The 23,172-nt window shown below is 38.7% G+C and overlaps 1 protein-coding gene across 3 annotated transcripts in view; it reads left to right on the forward strand.

Annotated features, from left to right (window-relative positions):
* The window catches only part of PPP2R5E (protein phosphatase 2 regulatory subunit B'epsilon), a 151,268-nt gene that overhangs the window by 64,280 nt on the left and 63,816 nt on the right, over window positions 1–23,172 (forward strand). For all 3 annotated transcript variants that reach the window (XM_068544337.1, XM_068544355.1, XM_068544346.1), the window contains exon 3: window positions 12,662–12,858. In XM_068544337.1, coding sequence (XP_068400438.1) covers window positions 12,662–12,858 — 197 coding nt within the window. The remainder of the gene's footprint in view (window positions 1–12,661; window positions 12,859–23,172) is intronic.

The raw sequence follows: 23,172 nt of genomic DNA on the forward strand, positions 1-23,172 counted from the left end.
ACACGGTGGAGCCTGATTAGAACCCAGGCCCCCGACTTCAAAGTGTGGGACCTGAAGAATAATCTCAGCCATTTGGAAGAATTCAGAATGAGTTTATATTTTTTTCAAGTTTCCAATTTTTAATTGTGCAAGAAATTGTGCTGAAGGAAATCAACTTAATTTGGCATTGTAAACATTTCTGTGATGTTCCTCCAGAATTACAACTGACAAACTTTCGAGATAGTAGACTTAGGTGCCCTGCTTAGTGTTAATTTTATTACTCTTATTAACGCCAGATCTTATTTTTCATATTTGGTCTGGCTCCTTAAGTGGAAGACACAGTTGTAGAATATGTTTCCTAAAGGTCATTTTTAGTATAACTGAAGAAAAAATGTTTGTACTACCCAGTGGCATGTTTAGCTAAGCCCTTGGGATACCACATTGGGTAGAGAATGCTGAACTATATCTAGATTCAGTAAAGAGGCTTGTGCTTAGAATTGCCTCATTTGCATGCTTATCTTCAGGTTTCAATGACTCTTCCTACCTTTGGTGACAGATATTTGTAGCCGGGAAGTCAGTAGCAAAGAAGGGACTTCTGTCATAAATATTCTGGTTCTAACTGGTATCATATCTTACTATTTAGTGTTTTAAAATGCTTCTCTGCTCTGAAGGTGTTAAGCTTTCCAGGTACATTCTTTGTCTTTCACAAAATTTCTGTACTACTTTTCTCTAAGTTTCCATTTTGGAGTCAGGCACCCACAATTTTGCATACATATGTACATAATACATGAGTACATACATGTAAGTTCCTGTCTCTCTGTTGCTTTATACTTGACAGTACTGTTTTTATACATAATAAGAAATAAGGTTTCAAAATAGATTTCATTTTTCTTAGTATGGTATTTCAAATCTGAATTTTGGATTTCCTCAAATCTTATATATGGGCTTTACATTTATATTTAATTTCTGTTAATTTGTATGAAGCATAGGCATATTCCACAATTAGTATGGTGTACTACATGCCATCACTGGATTTTATTGCCCAGATTATGACTTTAATTGTACATATACACTCTTTCTTACTCTTGGGATTAGAGGCCATTCCAATGTACTCACTCAGTCCTGTGTCACTCTCAGGAGCTTAAGGTCTCATGTTTAAAACTCCCAGCTGAGGTTCAGAAATAGCATCTCTAAGCTGGCATTGCAACATTGGATTGACTCTTTTTTGTACTTTAAATCTTTTTTTAAAAAAAGTTTAATATCTTTGGTGTCAGCTATAAGTTGTGAAATACCAGACATGGGCTTAATTGATGTTAATGTGATATATATCTATTTAATTTGTTTTTAAACCTCATATCATACTGTTAAAATAGCTGAGGTTCATCTCTTTCTGAACTGATTCCTCCTGATGTTAATCCTCAAAACAAATGGAAAGTAGATAGGCCATTTTTATCCCTTGTAGAAGTAATCCCTTGGGAAGGGGTTTGGGTGGAGGCGGGTCAACTAGCTGAATACTCGAAAATAATGTGTTCTTTTATTGCAGTTTTTTTTTTTTTTTTTGGTGGGGGAGGGTCAACTGAAGGGTAAGTGCTTGCTGAAAAATCTGTAATCCCATTAATTTATTTCTTACCTTATAATCATGGCACAAGTGAAAGTAGTCTTTTTGAAGATTTTTGTTGCTCATACTTTTGAACGTGGCTGAAAATTGGGCTTTAATAGTGCTGACTCTTGGGCACATCCCAGAAGTTTGTTCTATTAATTACTTTTTAATCAGATTATGATTTTATGATTTACTCCTTATCTTAAAAGCCAAATGTGGGAGAGAAGACAAATTGTGGTTATCTGAGGGTTTTTTTTTAATAAATTATTTTTATCATTGTGTTCTGAATTCACAGAATTTTTTAAAATTTTATTTATTTTTTATTTTATTTATTTTTGGCTGCGTTGTGTCTTTGTTGCTCTGCACAGGCTTTCTCTAGTTGCGGCGAGCGGGGGCTGCTCTTCGTTGCGGTGCGCAGCCTTCTCATTGCGGTGGCTTCTCTTGTTGCGGAGCACGGGCTCTAGGCGTGCGGGCTACAGTAGTTGTGGCTCGCAGGCTTCAGTAGTTGTGGTACACGGGCTCAGTAGTTGTGGCTTGCGGGCTCTAGAGCGCAGGCTCGGTAGTCGTGGCGCAGGGGCTTAGTTGCTCTTCAGCGTGTGGGATCTTCCTGGATCAGGGATCGAACCCATGTCCCCTGCACTGGCAGGCTGATTCTTAAGCACTGCGCCACCAGGGAAGTCCCTATCTGAGGGTTTTAAATAGATGGGCTTTGTTTAATTGAACTTTGGTATTATTCGATAAAATTTCAAAAATTAGTATTTCTAAAACTTTATTTTAGAATTTATTTTGTAAATGCTTTTAAAGTAATTTTGAAGATGTGCCAAAAAGGTAAATGTAAGTCTTTCTATACAGAAAATAGTTTTAACAGGAGTTATAAAATAGGGAATTGATTCCATACTGTATGTTGTAGGTACTTGATAGATGCTTGTCAAATAAAGGATAACTTTTTGGAAGTACTTTTGGAAAGCACTCTACAGCCTACAAAACACTTATTCATTTACTTCTCACTCAACCCTGTGCAGTACATTTTCTCAATTTTACAGATAAGGAAACTAATGCTCAGAGAAGTAAGTGGTTTGTCCAGTATCTCCTAGTAAAGCATAAAGGTGTGATTCCATTTCAGAACCGGAGTCAAGGCCAAAGTCCTTACAGTGTTTCCCAAGGCCCAACATGATCTCCTGCACTCCTCGTCCCTTACTCTTCTGACCCATCTCCCTGCTTTCCACTCAGGCTCCAGCCATGTTCGCTTCTTTGCTGATCCTCAGATTCACCTGCACACTCCCTGCTGCCAGGGTACCTTTGCGTTTACTATCCCTCTGCTCAGGCACTTTCCCCCCAGATACCCCCTTGGCTGACTACCTCACCTCCTTCAAGTGTTTGCTCAAATGCCATATTTCAGGTTAATATTCCACTTAAAATCATACCCTCCAACGCAATATGCCTCATCCCCCTTGCCCTGTATATTTTTGCCCAGAGCATATACCATACAATGTATTTATTATTTTTAGTTGCAGTTATTTGTCTCCTGCTGTTGGAATGTAAAGGTCTGTGAGAGAGGGGGTTTTTGTGTCTTTTCTTCGTTGTGATATCCCTGCAGTGCTTAGACCTCAGTGAGTGTTCAGTGAATATTTGGTGAATGAATGCAAAGCCTGTGCTGTTTGCACCAGATCTCCCACTTTTCATTTATTAATGATACACTTGACAAAATTATTAGGATATTTTTGCTATGAAGGGCATCCCAAGTAATACTATTTCATTAGTTTTGTGCATTCACCTTCACTTTGAATTTTTTTTCTGTTGCGTTTTCCTCTCATCTGTGAATATAAACCACTCTGTTTGTTTTTAAAAGTCAGCCAGATTTTTTTTTTTAGAAAGTGTTAGACAGTAAGACATTATCTTTTTGGATATTAATAGGGGCAGATAGTTCAAAGAACTAAGGAATCGTGCATTTTTAAGTTAGATTTTTGTCAAGTCAGCTGGACTTTTTTTTTTTCTTTTTACTTTCATAAATGTATCATTAAAAACCATCCTATTTTAAAATTTTATTTATTTCTTTCTAGTTTCTTTGAGATATAATTGACATATAACATTGTGTAAGTTTAAGGTGTACAGTATGTTGTTTTGATACACTCATATATTGCAAAATGATTACCAGCATGGTGTTAGGTAACACCTCCATCTGGTCACATAATTATGATTTCTTTTTTGTGGTGAGAACATCTGAGATCTACTCTTTTAGCAACTTTCAAGTATATAATATAGCCCTCTTAACTATAATCATCATGCTGTACATCAGATCCCCAAAACCTATTCATCTTATAACTAGAAGTTAATACTCTTTGACCAACATCTCTCCATTTCCTCTACCCTTCCACCCCTGGTAACCACCATTCTAGTCTCTCTTTCTCTGAGTTTGACTTTTTTAGATTTCACATATAAGCGGTATCCTACAATATCCATCTTTCTCTGTCTGACTTACACTTAGTCCATCTTAGTTTTAAAATTTGCATTTCATGACTTGGTATTATTAAAATATTAGGAAATAATTTGTTCTATTAAATATGTTATATTAAACCTTTTTCTCTATTCTTCAGTATAATTTTATTTCTAGAGGTATAAAGTTCTAATTTACAGTTAAAAATATGGGGAAATAAGATTCAATATGTAGAATTTATTGACTCAACCTGCATTTATTATGTGCCTACCATATTCTAGAAACTTCTTTTAGGGGCTGGGTATTCAAAGAAGAACAAGACACATGATGCATCGGTTAAAAAAAAAAAGGTCCCAATGTAATGTGGCAAGTCCTTGAATGGAGTTATGTATAAAGTTTTATGAGGATTTTTATGTTACAGGATTTCTAAAGGCTCCATGGCTGCCATAGAGTGAGGTACTCCTATACTAATGCAGGGTATATGATTATCTTCTCAGCTTTTACAGTTGTCTAAATACAATGGAAATTAGTACTGTCATTACAGCTGGACGTCTGTTATCCGTGCTAGAAATGTTGGAACAAAGGAGTGATGTGGCTCAGAGATTCCCAAATACAGACTAGTGGAAAAGTTGTTACTGGTACTGGGCAAAGTGAAAAAGAAGTAGAAGGGAAGCAAGATCGAGAGAAAACACATCTCTGTGTGTGTATGTGCTCGCATGTGTGCAGGCGCGCACGCGTGTGTACCTATGTGTGGAGGATTGCCACCCTCCTTTTTAAGGAAGGATTTCTAGGTTTGCCCTTTCTCTTCTTTTACTATCCTAAAGGTCCTTTTGTTTTATGAAATTATAGTGGAAATAGGTGGTGGCTAGTTATTATTTTAATTCCTTTTCCTGAAATAAAAAAAAGTCAACCTGCTCTTTTTAATAATTTTACTGGTAAAATCCTCAGAGGGAGCCACTGTCAGGGATACTTTAGAGCACTGTATAATTAATTCTTGCAGCCCTTATTTATTTATTTATTTTGGTATAGCCCAGCATGCTTCAGGAATTCCTTATATTCAAAAGGCCCTGGTCCCTATCCTCCTGGTGTCTCACCTCTGCAAAGAAGCCCGTAGGTAATGAATTGATAGTAGAGAGATTGACCGTGGTAGTCAGAAGCTGTGGTGGCTTCTATCCTGTTGATAAGTTTGGTGGCAGGAAAGTAATCCATACCTATAATTAGGAATTGATCAATTTTTTAAAATAAATTTATTTATTTATTTTAAAAAGAATTTTTGGCTGTGTTGGGTCTTCGTTGCTGTGCACGGGCTTTCTCTAGCCATGGTGAGCGGGAGCTACTCTTTGTTGCAGTGCACGGCCTTCTCATTGTGGTGGCTTCTCTTGTTGCGGAGCACGGGCTCTAGGCGCACAGTCTTCAGTAGTTGTGGCACGTGGGCTCAGTAGTTGTTGCTCGCGGGCTCTAGAGCTCAGACTCAGTAGTTGTGGCGCATGGGCTTAGTTGCTCCGCGGCATGTGGGATCTTCCCGGGCCAGGGCTCGAACCCGTGTCCGCTGCATTGGCAGGCAGATTCTTAATCAGTGCGCCACCAGGGAAGCCCCTAGGCATTGATCAATTTTTAAATGTTTTGTTTTTCTTGTCCTGACAAGTTTCAATGACCACCTTGGCATTAGAAGGTAAAGCACGAGGGATAATTATGAAAGGTTGGAAACAGAAATATTTATTAAAAATGTGTATGTGTGTGTGCATGTGTGTGTTTCCTATTTATTCTGATTAGAACATAGTGTCAAAACAATGTGAAAGCTCTGAATCCTGTGATTTTGACGCTGAGGCCACTATTCTGCGTTAGTGGTCACCTTTGGGTTTTGCTTATAAACTGGAGTGTACATATTTGTCAGCTTTTGGGAAAGGATAACTGGAGAGATCCATGAAAGAATAATAATACATGTTGATTGTCCAAGCTGGGAGGAATCATTAATATATTATTATTATTTAAAACTTTAATTTACCCACCTACTATTGTTCACTCATTTAAGGCTAATTTTGTGCTGTTTAAGTTTTAAAATGTGTAAATACTTGGCAGAAAAGTCAATCAAATTTTCCTGTAGTTTCAGATTACATCTTTTCTTAAACAAATAACCAGCCGTGACAGTTTACCCACTGCTCCAGTGGTGGTGGTGGTTGTTAGCTGCTACTATTTATCACAGTCATTATCATCATCATCATCATTATTGTTATTGGTGAGGGCACTGGAGTTAGACTACCTGGGTTCAGATTCTAGCTGCGGTCCTTAGTAGTGGGTGATGTTGGGTAAGTGACTTAGCCGTCTGGGCCCCTTTTTTTTCATCTGAAAAACTGGGATATTAATAGTGGCCACTCATAAGGTCTTCTGAGGATTAAAAGGGATAATGTGTGTCAGGAGCTTAGCACAGTGCTTTGCAATAGTAAATGTTCGTTAACATTGTTATCATTCTTTTTACCTTGAAATATCAGTACTGGCCTTATCTGCTTTACGGTTTGTTGTTTAATTAATACACCTTGGTTTCCTTCTTTTGATACTATTTTTATTGGTGTAGTAGTTCTATGAGACATGTTTTGACCCGAAAAAAAAAAGGTGTATGCTAATAATCAGCAAAGTGTTTTTCGATCTTCCTAATAGACTGTGAAGAGTTCTAAAAGCAGCCAATTCTACATTCACATATTTATAGCCAAGGCAAAGAAGGAATGCTTTCACTGTTGTAGGTGTTGCCAGGGACCTGCCTTTGCTTGAAAACCAAAAATTTTCACTGTTAGCTTTAAATAAACTGAGAAAGAGAATTTCAAAGGTGAAGGAGATGGAAGAAGGATTTTAAAAGTTATTACTTTAAAAACAGTGGTTTTCAGCTGTGGTCACACATTGAAATCACATGAGCCGCTTCTATAAAATACAAATACCTTGTAGTGGAAACACACCACCACTACCACCACTATCATCAACAACAAACTTTTTTGGAACCCCTATTTTGAATACAGTAATAAAGTAATTGGAATGGTCAGCTAAAATACTTATTTTAGCTCACATGTCAGTTTCTTATTTGCTTATTAACATGGAACTATCTTGTGTAACCAACATGGTATACTTGGGTTCAGTTCATAGTACATGAAGCCTAATTTTCTTATCTGATTCATTGTAAGGATTTATAGTGGTCTTCTTGTTTTAATGAAATATTGTTGGCTATGTCTGTGATTTTTTTTCTCAAGTGTCAAAAGCAATTCCTAATGGAAGCATAGTTCCATGAATAAAATAGGATTCTTTTTAGGTTTTTTGAAATAGGTATGACAAAAAGGGAATGCTACTTGTTGTATCTATGTTTGGAAGTAAAGTTGGTGGCAAGGGTTTAGACAGACCACATGGACAGGCTATTAGGCATTTTACCACATGTGCTAACATACCACACTTTAGTCCTTCAAGGCTAAGTCAACTTAATATTTTAGTGCTAAGCTCTTCTCAGTGCTGTGAGACTAATTTTCTGTAAATATATTCTCATATGCATATGCAGGTACAATTTTCATTGACTTTGTTGAAGTTTTGGAGGGTCGTTTGTGAGGGACTGATCGCATACTTGGATGGGGATGTGTTCACCTTAAGGGAAGTTCTAAAGGATGAGGTGGAAGGGATCAAAGACCACATTTACATGCTCAGTCTCTGCAGGTACCTTTATTTTTTGTGAGAGTAGGGGAAATGGATGTAGAAGGGCTAAGTGTGTAATATCTTAGGGCGTTTTCAGGTGAAAAGCATTGTTAATTTAGAAGAATATTTTTTCCATTTCTTTTGAATGGGAATAACCAGCTACGAATATTGTTCATCAGGAGCTCAAGGTTACTGCTTAGCTTCCAATGCAAACATGACGATTTTATGGAAATATTTATCTATATACATTTAAACAGCTTATGTGTAAATAAGTTATCAGCCCACATTTTTTTTTTTTTAAACCAATCTGCTTGCTTCCTGTGATATTGTGGCTAATCAATTTAATGTTGTGGGCCTTCTTTATTTCCTCGGTCGGCACATTTGCAGGTTGCAATGATTTTCAACAATTTCATTTGACTGGAGTCCCAGAGCACCAAACCCAAAGGACATTGGGCTCATGTTTTATTTCTTGTACCTTTGCTACTTTCTGCTTTGCAAAGTCTTGACTGAGTCAGTCCCCAAGGGAAGATGGGCTGATATTGGATCCATGACTATATGCCCCAAACTTTAGATGGGATGGAACAATGAAAGCTCTTGATTAGGGAGGAAGGAGCTTCTGCCAGTTATAAACAAATAAATAATAAATAAACAACCAGCCCTTAAAATCATAATGAGGGTGAGGGGACGGGTGTGTGTGTGTGTGTGTGTGTGCGTGTGCGTGTGCACGCGTGCGCACATGCGTGCTTGTGTAACTAAATGTGTATAACGCCTGTTGACTGTTCTTTAGACACAGGAGAATCTTTGTCCCTTAATCCTCCCTCTACTGTTGAATTCTGTGCCCATTTTTCCATTACCTTTTGCACTTGTAAATTTTAAAATTATTTGGGTATGAACACCTTGGAGGTGAGAGTAATCATTTCCCCAACTTACTAATGAAAATTGATAGGAGGCTGTTGAGAGATGGTGATAGAAAAGCACGTGTGAGAAAATGACTAATGCTGAAAAGGAAAGAGAAGGACAATACAGTGAGAACTGCAACTGCCAAGAGCATTGACCATTTAGCTGGTCAGTACATTATTTCCTTGGGTGAGAAACATATTCTGGAAATTAAATTAATTCTCAGAGTTTTTCCAGAGCAGTGGAATCTGACCTTATGGAATCTTATCAAGCTGTGATCATTAGATCAGTTACTCTCCCCTTTAAATGAATACTAACATTAGATGGATGGGTTGTTGTGCTAATGACCTGCATGGTATTATATAACCACTTACTGATTCCTCATTATTTATGGTTATGATTCTGTGGGATCCCTCTCCTGCTGTTAGGGACGGCCTGTGCAGGACAGAGAGATGACACAAGCATCCATTGCCTGGTTTGCTTTGGGATTCTGCGATGTCCCTTAATTTTTCTAGTTTACATTTATTTTGAATGTCTATATATTTTTTTCCTTCATCTAAGTTACTAAACATTTAGATTTTCAGGTGGCTTGGATTTGGGAGGTGGGTAGCTTTGAGTTGTTAAAATCTAGTGTTACTGCATGTGGTCAAAATGTACTGCTTGTCTGATTTCTTTTTGTCATTTATGAGATTTTCTTTATGGCCTAGTACCTGATACGTTTTACAAATGTTTCTTTTTTTTTTTTAACATCTTTATTGGAGTATAATTGCTTTACAGTGGTGTGTTAGTTTCCGCTTTATAACAGAGTGAATCAGCTATACACAAATGTTTCTTTAAAAAGAATATTTGTATTGCTACTGGGACTGGTTCCATAGACATTAAACTTGTATCACTGGAACCTTCTGCACTACTCAGAGTGTTCCTTCTCTGATCCTGGCTGGTCCTACCTTTTCACATTCTACTTTTTTTGTATTCCACTGGGTCTAGGGAAATGAGGGCAAGGAGGGTGGGAGCAGCACAGCTATGTGGGGCAGTCTGAGGGCCAAACACTATAGGAAGAGCCCTATGCTTGGACTGTTGTGAATTAGGTCATCTTTCAGTACGAATGAAAACACAATTTAAAAAAGTTGTTATAATGGAATTGGCTCTTTGAGGACACCATTCCCCTTTTTTTTTTTGGTCAGTCTTGATTACTTAAATTCTTTAATTTAGGTGAAGGAAGTTATTTTAGAGGAATTTAGTCTGTGATAAAGGATAAAGCATAGCTTGTTGCTGTGTGTGTTAATTTCTGGGGAATGGGCTAGAGGGGTTCAGCATGATACTTTATAATGAGGGCATGTTGGAAATTAATTGGCTGATTTCTTTCTGTGTTCTTCCTCTATTCTCTTTGTACATACCCTCTTTTTATGGACTATGGTATTACTCCTGTGTTTCACTGAGTTTGATTGTTGCACAGTAGTGAAGAGTTCAGGCTCTGGAGCCAGTTTGCCTGAGTTGGAATCCTGTCTCCACTGCTTATTAGTTCTAAGACTCTGCGCAGGTCACTGACTCTCTCTGTGTCTTGGTTTTCTCATCTGTTAAATTGAAAATAGTACCTATGCACAGGGTTGTTGTCGGGACTAAGTAAGATATAATATATGTAAAGTGCTTAGAATAGTACCCAGTAATAGTGCTCAGTAAATGTAAGCTATTATCATTATTCCATTGGTTAGGTAGATAGCCTGCCTCACATTTGTCTATGACATTATATCAATTTGGATAAATAAAGAATAAATTTCAACTGTCTAACATTAAGAAAAAGAACTAAATGTTAACTGCCTGAATTTTTTTAAGTAGCCAAATGTGAATCTCTTGAGTATCATTGCAGTGACCACAAAGAGTAATCATTGTTGTCACTGCTTAAATGACGGTTTGCTTTTTGGAGGAAAAGCTATCATTTATAGATGCTTTTATGTGTGCTGAGTTAAGCAGTTCTCCATGTACATGGTCTGATTTTTTAAGCATTATTAAAGTTACTGTATCAAAAATAGGATTAATTAAAATTTGTCCTGAAGACTTTAATGTTACATTTATAAGCCTTTTCTTGTTCCCTGTGCAGTGTCAAAACTCCCCTTCAGATTTGAGGTATGGAATCTGATTTAGAACTTAGAAGACTTCAGTAATTAACCATGATGGTCGTGTACATATAATTAGCCATTGGTTAACGATATACAGTCATGTTGATAAGCAGCCTGGTTTAGTTTTTGTTTGTTTATATAAATACCTGAAGCAAATAGCAATTAAAGGGAAAGCTTGGTTTGTCTAAATTTAGTTCTTATAAAGCTTAAATGTTTCGGAAGTGATTAAGTCTAGGGTCACAGAATAAGACATATGTCATGGCTGAACTCAAATCCCCAATTCTTTGACTATAAGATACATTAGGCCTTTGGGGATTTATGGGGTGGTGGTGGAAGGGGCAACTCATTGGTTGAGAATAATTTCTAAATATGTAACTTGTTTTTGCTGAGAGTAGCAGTGGTGCTATATACCTTTAAAAACATTGCCTACTTCTTGTTTCCTTATATCTGGTAGGGAAATCCTATACTTTCAGATGCCCATTGCACCTCATCTAGGCTTACCCCAAAGTTGATGTCAGTAGGTGGTGTTTGGGGGGAATTATCCATGAGGTCCTGGGTACATGGGCTGGCACTTGGGTTGTGGGCTGTGAGGAGGCAAGGGGGTTGTGGAGAGGAGTCATGTGGATCCTGTGACTAGGAATCTAGCCCTCTCTCCCTGCTGCTGGTGGCTGTAAGACGGGTGCTGTTAGCCGTTGCACTTACCTCCACGGAGCAGGTGGCCCACGCTGTGAGGCCACTGTAAAGCATTTACTGGGAGGCTGGCAACTGAGGATGGTAGCAAGTGACAGGCCAAACATTGTTCAAGTCCTTCTTGAGTCGTACAGAAGGAATGGGGGAGTGTGGTTAGAGACCCAGGTGCTGAGCCCAGCTTCATAACTCATTCATTGTGGGACCTCCATGATTGTCTCTAATTTTCTTTGTGAAAAATAGAGAATAATAATATGATGCCACCTGCTTACCTCAAAGAGTGTTCTGAGCATTAATGAGTTAATCGCCTTGGATGAAGGCAGCAGAGGTTCTCTTGTTATAATTTCATCGCCTTTCCAGAGAAGCTCCAGTTTGGTGGAATAAAGTAGTGGAAAGAAGATAGGAGTGGAAAGAGGTATCGACAACTTAGTTGGTGTCTTTCAAGTCTAACTGTAGGTCAGGTTTCCATTCTCGCTGGGGAGTTTTAGTGTAAAATTTCTACATATTTTTTAGAAACGACACCAAACCAAATGTCTGACCTGCGGCCTGTAGGAAAAGAACAGATGTTTATTCTGAGAACATATTAATAAAAATGTTAGTGGTTTTCTCCCACCATAAAGGAAGAAGATGGGTCAAAAGGGAGAGCCTAGATTTTAATAGAGTTTGCTCGCATTGTCCCATTACTGATGTGCCCTTTTTGAGAGAGTTGGTATTGCTCGATTTTGTTGATTTTTCGAGTTTCTTTGACAAAGAAGCTTCATAGATATCAAGCCAAAACAAAACAAGAAATATAAACTCACACACCCAACAGTTGCTTTAAATACCAAGGATGTCAGCATGAAATTAAAATGAATCAACTGACATTTCTGCTTTGAAATTTTTTTAGTGAAATTAATTTAAACCAACAGTGAAAACTTCTGTGTCTACCTTATAATGGAAAGTTTGACCTTTTTCAGTGTTTTTGGCTTAAGGGTGTTGACATTGGGGTGTTTTTGGTTAAAATTTGCTTCAACTCTAACAGCTCTTGGGATTTTGGTCAATCTTTGGTGGCTGAATAGCAAATGCTGTCAATTGTGTTGGTACCATGTAGTTTCCAAAGACAAGGTCTCTGAAGTAGTGGATATGGTATCCCCTCCTGCCCATGTGTAACTGTTTAAAAGAACACTGTTGTCATGTGAATTCTTATTTTTTTGAGCTTGCTTTTGAAGTTAACTTTCACAGAGAATTCCTGTTACCTAGAAATTGATGACAGACTTACACCATTTCCTTTTTTTTTCTTAGACGTTCCATCCTCAGAGCAGCCTGAACTGTTCCTAAAGAAACTTCAGCAGTGCTGTGTCATTTTTGACTTCATGGACACGCTATCTGATCTTAAAATGAAAGAATACAAGCGCTCCACTCTTAATGAACTGGTGGACTACATTACAATAAGCAGAGGCTGTTTGACAGAGCAGACTTACCCTGAAGTAGTTAGAATGGTGAGTTTCTTTTTTTCGCCGCGGACACATTTAAGCACCTTCCATAGGGACTCACAGGTGTATTTACTGCAGGGTCAGGTCACTGGAGGTCACCTCCACAAATGAGAGCCAACCTTCTGAGAGCTAAGCACAAGTAGTCGGCACAATACTAAAATTTGAAGAGCATGATTTCATGAGAATGAAATCCAGAACTTTTCACCTACAACAGTATTGGAGGGATCAGTGACTTCAAAGTACAAAGCAAAGATTGCCAGGGTGTTACTGGATTTCTGGCATTGGGAAAAGAAAAGACACAGGAGAATCAACAAAAGTTTTAGATCTGTGTTTGAAAAATATTCCAGCCTGTTGGATGTCTTGATTTTTTTTTTTTTCTCCCTATTCATTGTGGTATATTAGAAATGGCTTTAAGCTTAATGAAATCATGATATGTAGAATCTAGGTAAAGCCTCTCTTGGCTTTATAAACTAATCATTCTCTTTATAATCTTAAAAACAGGAGTGATGTCTTTCATTATTTCTGAACAGCGTCTTGTAATTTGTGTGGTCATTAAGAGTTACGAGAAGAAACATTATTAGCATAATACGAGTAATTATGTTCTTATTGTGTCAATAATTATATTAGTTTTTCAGAAGCTGAGCCAAAATGTAGTTTTCTGTTAGATTTCTGTGGGAGGGTTGCCTTCCTTGACATCCTAGAGGATCTTGGATCTAGAGAGCACATGATATCTGGAGGAGGTGGGGCTGGTCTACTAACTCGAGAAGTTACGCTGAAGAGATCCAAGGGGGTCAGTGCATCATGGGAAGCCCACTGGGGAATCTCGCCCACCCTCTGTGTACTGCTGAAAATGTACTTAGCCTTTCTTTTTCACTTTTATCACTTGTATTCAACAAATGCAGAAAAGAGACATCTGTGATGGGGTAGTTATGGTTAAAAATGAATAGTTCAGATTTGGGAAGGGACCTGAATTATCACAACTTGAGAAACTATGACAGATATATGAAGGTCATTTCAAAACAATGTCCAGTATATTCCTCAGATCCATATGGGAGTGTATGTTGCATTTGTTAATTTATAGGAACGTAAAACAGGGTTTTGTATGTTAACTGTTTATATTGTGGTTCTTGAGCAGTGGTTCTCAACCAGGGGCGATTTTCCCTGCCAGGGCTCCTTGGCATTGTCTGGAGACATTTTTGGGAGTCACAACCAGGGGTGGGAGGTGGGGTGCTACCAGCATCTAGTGGGTAGAGGCCAGGAATGCTGTTAAGCATCTTACAATGCACAGGACAGCACTGTACAACAATTTTGTAGATAGTTCTACAGCAAAGAATTGTAGATAATTCTACAACAAAGAATTATCTGGCCCCAAATGTCAATGATGCCACTGTTGAGAAACCATGCTCTAGAGTTTGCGTGTTCTTTAAACCTCTTACCCTGACACTTAGGATCTTCTCTAGCCCACCTGCCTTCTGCAGAGCACAGTTCCTTGGTTTTAACCTACCCATGTCCTCAGCTGACAGAGGTATCCACCGTTTATAAATTTCTTCTATATCTTTCCATGGATAGTCCATGAATATTGAAGCATATACAAGCATATATGTATAAATATTGTTTTTTGTAAACACACAAATGGTAGCAGAGTATACTCACTCTCTGTACCTTGCTTTTTTTACTTAGCAGTATATAATGTACATCAGTACATATAAAGCTGCCTCATTCATTTTTATAGCTGCATTTCGTTGTGTGGATGTGCCATAATTTATTTAACCACGACCCCATGAATATCCTTGTACACACCTCAGTTTGCCCTTGTGCGAGAACTTCTGGGTATTTGTGGATTTATTTTGTAATAGCCCTTTTCCCTGTTCCTGGACCTTTGTGAACTCCCTGCCCTCCTGCCTTTAATTCTGATTCCGCCCTTCCTTTCAAGATCTGGCTTACAGTGATACCACTGGTTCCTGAAAAGCCCAGAGTTTTCTCCTTCCTTCACTTCTACCACTTCTTGGCAACTCACCCTTTTAGAATTTGTTCATTTGCTGGTATTTAATCCTTGCACACGTTTATCTGATTTTTCTAATTAGGCTGTAAGTACTCCTAAGCAGGAACTGTTTCGGAGTTGTCCTGCACATCTCTGTGGCCTCTGTAATACCTCCTAGCCCAGGCCTACCTGGAGATTGTTGAATGAATAGATGAATTCCCTCTTAAAATAGGGGCATTTTAGGCTCTCAAATTAGGATGAAGATATTGGATGTCATTGGATTATATTCAGCTTTAAACCCAGTAGCTGGCATAATCCAAAAACCCATTCATTCCTGTGAACCAACGTGGTCCTAAACCAGCTTGAGTCTCTCAAAGGAGACCATTTTCTCTTCTTACCACCTCCCCCCATGCCCCTCTAGCCCAACAAAAAAACTTTAAAAAAAAGACTCCTGTCATTCGTGTGTGAATGTGTACTTTAAAATGTACTTAAGCCCTACTTTAGGAAGTATTGAATCTGTAGCATGCATGCTACTCTAGGGCATTAGATAATTGACTTTCTGGATGATAGTTTAGGGTTCTCAGAGGTGTAATTTATTTTTCATATTTTGTGGTTTGTGAATTTGCTACCTACTAATTTTGCATGGTTCTTAGACAATCTGGCATTTATAGAGAAGGAAGTAGCCTGGCAGAGTAGGAAGAGAAAGGGCTTTGAAACCACACAAACCTGGGTTCAGATGCCGACTCCGGCCATACTTACCTGCTTCATCACTCCGGACAGAGCCCTCCATCTTTGGAGTCCTCAGTTTCCGTGAGGTGCTAAGAGGTATGTGGCATTGGGGGAAGGGCAGCCACTGTCCCTCCTGCCCTGCTCCATGAATAGTTCACCTGAGGAAACTCGTGCTTTGCTTGTACATCAAGGTTCTCACCACCTCAGATACACATACAACCTAGGAAATGGGGGTTTATGTCTCTTCAAGAAGGGTTGGAGCCAAGTCCCTACTTGCCCTCTACTCCCTTCTGTTTTGCCACCTGTGAGCCCCCTGCGTGTAGAAACCCTCGTGCTATTACTGCTCACTTTCCTCATCTGTAACGCACCTACCTTTTGGGTATTTTGTGAGGATTGGCGATGATGTATGTAAAGCTCTTAGAACAGTCCCTAACACATGGCAAGCATTTAATCAATGATACTGGTACTATATTTTGTGATTTCATTATTAGATACTTGACTTTATAATCATTGGGGGAACCCAGAGTTCCTGTTTGTGGACTTGAAATGCTCTGTTGGCTCGATATGCTATATCCCATTGCCTCAGTGGTCCTCAAATTCTGTAATTCCAATCCTGCCTGTTGAACAGTCACCGTCCCCACCTATTCCTCTTTCTTATTACTGTAAAATGAAACTGCTTCACTAGGATTAGTGAGGGAAATGGTAGTGCTTTTAATGAAATATCAATGAAGCGATAGCTAGGTTTTGCAAACCAGGATGAGTGATGACTTAAGATGGCATGTTCTGATGTCAGCATTATTACCAAAACCTGATGGGACTGTACTTTGAGAGTTGCTATGCCTGTTAGGGTAAGAAAAGAGTAGAAGATGAAAGTAATCTATGAGTGTGGAAACCATTTTTAGCATTTAAATAAAGTCTGGATACCACCTACAGACTCTTAGAATTAAGAAAGACAAATAACTCTTTATGTGTAAACAAAATAAAAAAAACAATATAGCACCTAACTCACCTGCAGAAGGGTAGTGTGGGGTAGTGGAAAGAGCCCCAGATAGAGAAAGTAGAAGCCACTGTCCTCATTTCTCATCTTCCACTTAACTAGTGGTGAGACTTGGGTTCCTCTCTAAGCCCCAAGTCTCCTCTTGTAAATGGAGGGAGTTGGTGGTGGTCTCTCACATCCTTCCAGCTCTGAAAAATACCAGCTCCTTCGTCAACACAGTGTAAGAAATTTAGAATGAATTCTGCCATTCTTTTTTTTTTTCTTTTCTTTTCTATTATTATTATTACTTTTGGCCGTGCTGCATGGCATGCGGGATCTTAGTTCTCCGACCAGGGATCGAACCCATGCCCCCTGCAGTGGAAGCATGGTGTCTTAACCACTGGACCGCCAGGGAAGTCCCTGGATTCTGCCATTCTTAAAGTTTACAGAACACTGTCCAAAGTAGTTGCTTCTACTCCGTAAGTGGTTTCTTCCATGTGTTTCTTTCTCATGGGGTCACATCTGATGGAAAAATGAGAACCAGGACTGTTAGTTCCTTAGGCTTTGGCACATGTTGCCGTGTATCATCTCAAGTGTCAGGCTTCTTTCCTTGCGGCAGTATTTTTACCACATTATGCTCATGTTTTGCTTCTGGTTCTGTTGCCATGCATCCATTTAAAAGATTTCTTAGAATTTCTAGCTCTCCAAGTAATCTTGGGTTAATTTTTTTTTTTTTTTTTTTTTTTTTTTTTTTACTCAAACTTAATCTGTATTTTATACTCTTTATATTCACACATCTTCCTTTTCAAAGCCATCTCTTTGGGGGACAGTTCAAATGTGAGAGGAAATCTTAACGGGTGAAGACATCATTTTAATTAATAAGTGATGTTTATTGAGTGATTTAGAGCCATGTTTTTACATTTTGATAATTAAAAAAAGACAGGGCCCTGCTCTGTCAACAAACTCACAGTCTGGTAGAGAGGGCACTCATGTGAACAAATAATAAAATATGTCATATGTGCATTAATAGAAGTATGTAGAAGGCAGGGAAGGAGTAGAGCAAAAGGGGGGTTAATCCGAGGAAGGTAGGGGTGGTCAAGGAAGGCTTTACAAAGTGAGGAAAGCCCAAGTATTAAAAGGTGAAAACATGTTTTCCAGGGGCTGAAATAGTGTTGAAATGAAAAAGAGAATTACATGATGCAAAGGAATTCCCAAACCGCATGATGTATTCAGAGGAACACAAGCAGTGCTGTGTTGTTACAGCATTAAGTGCGCGTGTGTGTGTTGGGGAGTGAGAGGAGGTGAATGATGGCAGTTGAAGATTCAGATGTGGACCAGAAGATCCTGAAAGAACCTCACAGACAGTGGATAATCATTGAAAAGTTGTAAGCAGGGGAGTGACACAGTCAGATTTGTACTGTAATGGCAGTGAGCCAGGTAGATTGGAGGGGGCTGAACTTGAAGGCAGGGAGGAATTGATTAGGGGCCTGTTGTATTAGAGAAGTTGTAGAGGGCCTAAACCAAGCATGGGGTGAAAGTAGAGAAGATGAGGAAAGGATGGCATTTAAGACTCACTAGGAGGTAAAATTGAAGGCACTTAGCATTTGCATTGATGTTTGGAGTGAGAGAGAGAGGAAGGAGTCTAGGATAGCTTTGGGGATTAGGTAGTCATGGTGCTCCTATTTGAGAAAGGTACAGCAGGAGGGGGGGCAGGTTTTTTGGGTGGAAGCTGAGTTGATTTTTGATGTGTTAACTTTGAGGTTACAGGAGTCCTAGATGGGAAAGTTGGAGACTGAGATTGGTAATTATCAGCATGAGAGTAGAGCAGGGGAGAAAGAGAACAATACTGGGACCCCAGGTGATGCAGAGAATCGTTGTGCTTCAGTGCAGTGTTTCGGGGGAGGTAGTGGGTTGTATGTGAAATATGAGGAAGTTGAAATGACGGCTGTAGATAATGATTGCATGTACAGTGGTGGAATCTTGGGTGTACTGTCCTCATTAGAGTAAAACCCTATCACTTCTTTCCTGCACAAAGTATATCTTGTTGCATTGGTCATTTGCTGTTATTATTTTCATATTTTCTCTTTATATCTTGGCTTTTCTTGATTTCAGAGTCTGCCCTACTCCTAGCTCATCTGTGGTTAAATCTCTGTATATCTCAAACTGTAGAATATATGATTTTCCAAAGCGAATGTAGTTTTAAGATAAAATATGTTGTACAACTTTTTCTTCTTTTTTCTATTGAAATCTTTCCTTGAGTCCTTTATATTGTTTCTTGGCCACACATTAGCTTCGTTTTTTTCCCACTGTCAAATTATATCCTGTCACTTGGTTATCTAAGTGCTTTATCTTTTATACATTCTGTGACTTAACTGAAAATCACAGCTCTGGTTAGCCTCTTAATAGGACAATATGGTTTTGTAGAAAAATATGAAGTCGCAATTAAAGGTCTCAGAGTCTACCTACACAGACTCTTAGGAATGCTTTGTTAATTTCATTGCATCCTCTCTTGGCTAAAGGATGGAGGATTTCTTTTCATAAAATAACATCTATCTAAAGGTAGCCTTGGGAATGATAACTACCAGGGGGGAATATGAAGTTTCCATTTTTCATCCTCCTGCATCTGATAAGGAATATAGCTATACATCCCGGCCAGAATTTGCCTTGGAGGCAATTCTTTAGGCCCAAAGGAGATAAGATCTTTTGGTGTGAGCCATTGGATGTGGGATGGGGGAAGGTGGGCTGCTTACAAGATTGGAAATATAAATAATGGGAAAGAGTTGAGTGACATCTGGGAAAGTCATTTAGGAAGTGATGAACTTATTGGGGAGTTTTTAAGGATAGGATAAATCTAAAAGATAGGACCTAAGAATTAAATTAGAAAAAGAATTCCTTGGTGCTTTGAAAAGACTTTAAGGTTATGATGATGAAGATTACCAAAAGATATTTTTAGAATGAGGTCAGGAAGAATTGCTGCTCAAGGTTAGGAACAGATTGTTACCATTTGTAATTTATCAGAGGGTAGAGAAACTGTCAGGCGCTCTGTCCTTTCCTTAAACTATCACTCTGTGCTACTTCAGTTAATGCTCATTTAACAGTATTCATTTAGCATCTTTGGGTGTCCATCAATTGGTTTCATGGGGGTCAGTGGACCTCCTGATGTTGAGTGCAAAATTTTGTGTGTTTTGCCTATTTTTGTGGGAGAAGATCTGTAGCTTTTGATTATTAAATTTTCAAAGATATAATCTGACTCCAAAATGGTTTAAGCTCGATTTTTACATGTGCAGTGCTCTGCTTGATGCTGCTCTGTTGGAAAATATAGGATGAGATTGGAAAGGAGTAGGGTCTTCCCATTTATGGCAGTAACTGAAGATGAAAAATGAAGTTGTAAGAACGATTTCACCAATGAAACCATCCGGGCCTGGAGTTTTCTTTATGGGAAGGTTTCTGGCAGTGAATTCTTTTTTTTTTTTATTTTTTTAATTTATTTTATTGCAGTATAGTTGATTTACAATGTTCTGTTAATTTCTGCTGCACAGCAAAGTGATTCAGTTATACATCTATATATATATATACATTCTTTTCTATATTCTTCTCCATTACGGTTTGTCACAGGATATTGAATATAGTTCCCTGTGCTATACAGTAGGACCTTGTTGTTTATCCATTCTATATATAATAGTTTGCATCTGCCAATCCCAAGCTCCCAATCCATCCCTCCCAGACCCCCTCAATTTCTAAAATACATGTCTGACTATTCAGATTTTTTGTTTTACCTTGTGCCAGTTTTTGTAGGTTTTTATAATGGTTATACAGTTTAGAATTGTGGTTGAATACTTAATCCTTAGAGGTTCTTCATAAAGGTGTGCACTAACAAAAGAAGGTCACCAGCACCTGTAGACCTTCCATTGTTAGCAGCATAATAATCTGCAGCACCTACTGTGTGGATGAATTCAGTCTTAACAACCTTGTTTTGTATTATATATTATATAATTATATTATTTTATTTTATATTATATTTTGTTATAGTATTATTATATATTATTTTATAGATGATGTAAAGGAAGTAGAGAGAGGTTAAGAAACTTGCCCAAAGCTACTCACCTGGGTAACTGGCAGAACTGAGGTTTGAACCCAGTCTGTCTGGCTACAGGGCCCATCCTCTTAACTGCTGTGCCATAATCCTCTCCTGGGATCAGTCTTTCTAATAGGAATGAAGACTAAAATCTCTAAATTTGGACTCTTGCCTCAGTACTATGTTCTCTTCCTTGAGTCCCTCTAAATAGGTCATAAGGCCTTGATGCTTTCCCTCTACCTTTTCCTTGCTTGTCTGTTTTATCAAATAATAGGCTCTGGGGTTAAATGTTTGTTTTTGCTTAAGAAACAGCTTCCCTTTCACTCCCTCTCCCCCCACCACCTCACTACCCTATATATAATAACTACATTGCCTTTGCGTTATTCTCAAATTAACATTTTTTCTCTGCCCTACCACTCCTTCCCAGTAGGCAGGAGTACATGGTGACTGGGGGTAAGGAGCAGCAGGAGGAAAGCTGTGTAGTTCAGAACTCTCCTCTGTTCCATCCTCGAGATGGTTGTATCCCTTAAGTTCATGTGCTCCCGCCATGCTACTTCTCTCTCTGCCCCACCGTTAGAAGCAGGCAAGCTATGTCCGCAGCCAAGGGATCCCTAAATTGCTTGGTTAGCTTGGATTTGGAGCAAGGGAGTTAGATGATTTAAATGTCCCTCCACCTCTATGATGGCCCCTAATCCTTGGAAGCACTTAACATTTGTACAGCCTGCTTTTCCTTTTTGTGGTCCTCTCTGGGTCTGTGATATAGACGGAATGACCTGGGCCACTTACCTAGCTGTGTGATCTGAGATGAGTCTTAATCCTCTTAAAGTTATTACCCACTGTAACTTTATAAAGGTTGTTGTGATGTTGTTACTGTTATCATTATTCGTAGTACCACCTTTGCCACCTCTGATAGACTTAACCTTTTTTGTTTGGATGGATTAATCAGTTTTTCTGGAAAAACTTCTAGTTTTTCTAGAAGTCTTGCTAGCCTGGAAGCTTTTTTGTCTCTTTAAGATGACTTTCCATATCTTTGACTGTTGATTTTAAACTTTAATTCTCTCTGGGAAATTTTATTTTCAAGTCTTTTTTTGAGGGTGTGGGAAGAGCCCTGTAAATCTGCAGGTGCCCGTGTGTGTATAACTGTATATACATGTGTATATATGCTGCCCTTAGTTCACCTACATAAAATTTTTCCTGATATTACTTGCATAGTAATGTCTACACTGTATTAATAATTTACCACTTCTCTCCTGCAAACATTCTCTCTTAAAATATCAGATAGGGATTTTAATGGGTTTAGTTTTAATTTAAACATTTTAAGGAGCAGATTTTTACTCAGGAAGCAGTGAGCTACTCATGATTGCTGTTTGCTTCATTTACAAGCTGTAGTCCCTCTGGCTTAACTGCTTTACAGATTGTTCAGAGTTTTCAATATACTTAAAATGGTTTGACAGCTGTGACTTGTCTAGCACTGATCTATCCAATACTATCATTTCACTGAGATGAGAATATTCCCCCTCTTTCTCCTCCCCCCACGCCCCCAAGCTGGCAGCAGAGTTTTGCAGGATAAGTTAGAGTATTGCATTCAAGTTTTGATTCCTCTTTTATCCCACCTTTTAATTTAACCTTGAAACTGAAAATATGGTTAGCGCTGTAAGCAATACTTCTGGAAAAATCTGCCAAGAAAATGGATGATATAATGATTGGGAAATACTGCCTGTGGTATATATAAGTGGGTCTTAACCTCTAGCATAGGAATTGATGTTAGTTTATATGGCTTAGTCTTCTCTTTACTGAGGAGAGACAGAAATGAGAGAGAGGTATTTATTGGTTGATTCTCTAAGGGGAAAGCCGGTTACACCACAGTGGTGCATTATTAGCAGGAAGAAACGGAGAAAATGAGTGTCCTCCATGTGGCATTCTCAGAGACAGTAATGCTTGAGGCAAGAATTTGGCAAGAAAACAATGCAGGTCATTTCCAGGAGGTAGGTGGCTTCTGACCAATATTAAAAGCCAAACTTGATCTGTAGATGAAAACAAGAAGAAATATGCTCTCTGGTGACTTCTGCAGAGGAAGTTGCCTCTGGAGAGTGAGGGTAAGATGAGGGACTTTAGAGTAAAAATGCAGTTACAATGATGACTAGACAAAGGTGCGGGTTAACGTGGCAGTGGAAGAGGGAGAACGGGAAAGACCAGAGCCTAAGGCAGCGTGCAGGTCCCGGGCAGGAGGAGCAGTGCCAGGAGGGCAGAGGGTGACATACAGAAGAGAGGATGTTTCTGAATAAAAATAGGACCTGTTATAACTATTAGGTAGGTTGGAGAGTGAGTTTATTTTTTAATAAAATTGATAAAGCAAGGTATTCTGGAGAGTATAATGTTTCCTGGCCCTACAGAAAGGTGAGTTACAAACAGAGAGCGGGGGCTGGGCAGGTGCTCCATGGGCTACCTTGAAATACCATGGAATTTCCCTTCCTGAAGAAGTTAAGGCGTTTACGAGAATAGGGTAGAACATTCTGGAATAATGCAGGCCTCTTCCTTTTGCGGGACATTTGGCTTTTT

This window comes from Eschrichtius robustus, chromosome 1 (assembly GCF_028021215.1).
Source record: "Eschrichtius robustus isolate mEscRob2 chromosome 1, mEscRob2.pri, whole genome shotgun sequence".
NCBI classification, from domain to species: domain Eukaryota; kingdom Metazoa; phylum Chordata; class Mammalia; order Artiodactyla; family Eschrichtiidae; genus Eschrichtius; species Eschrichtius robustus.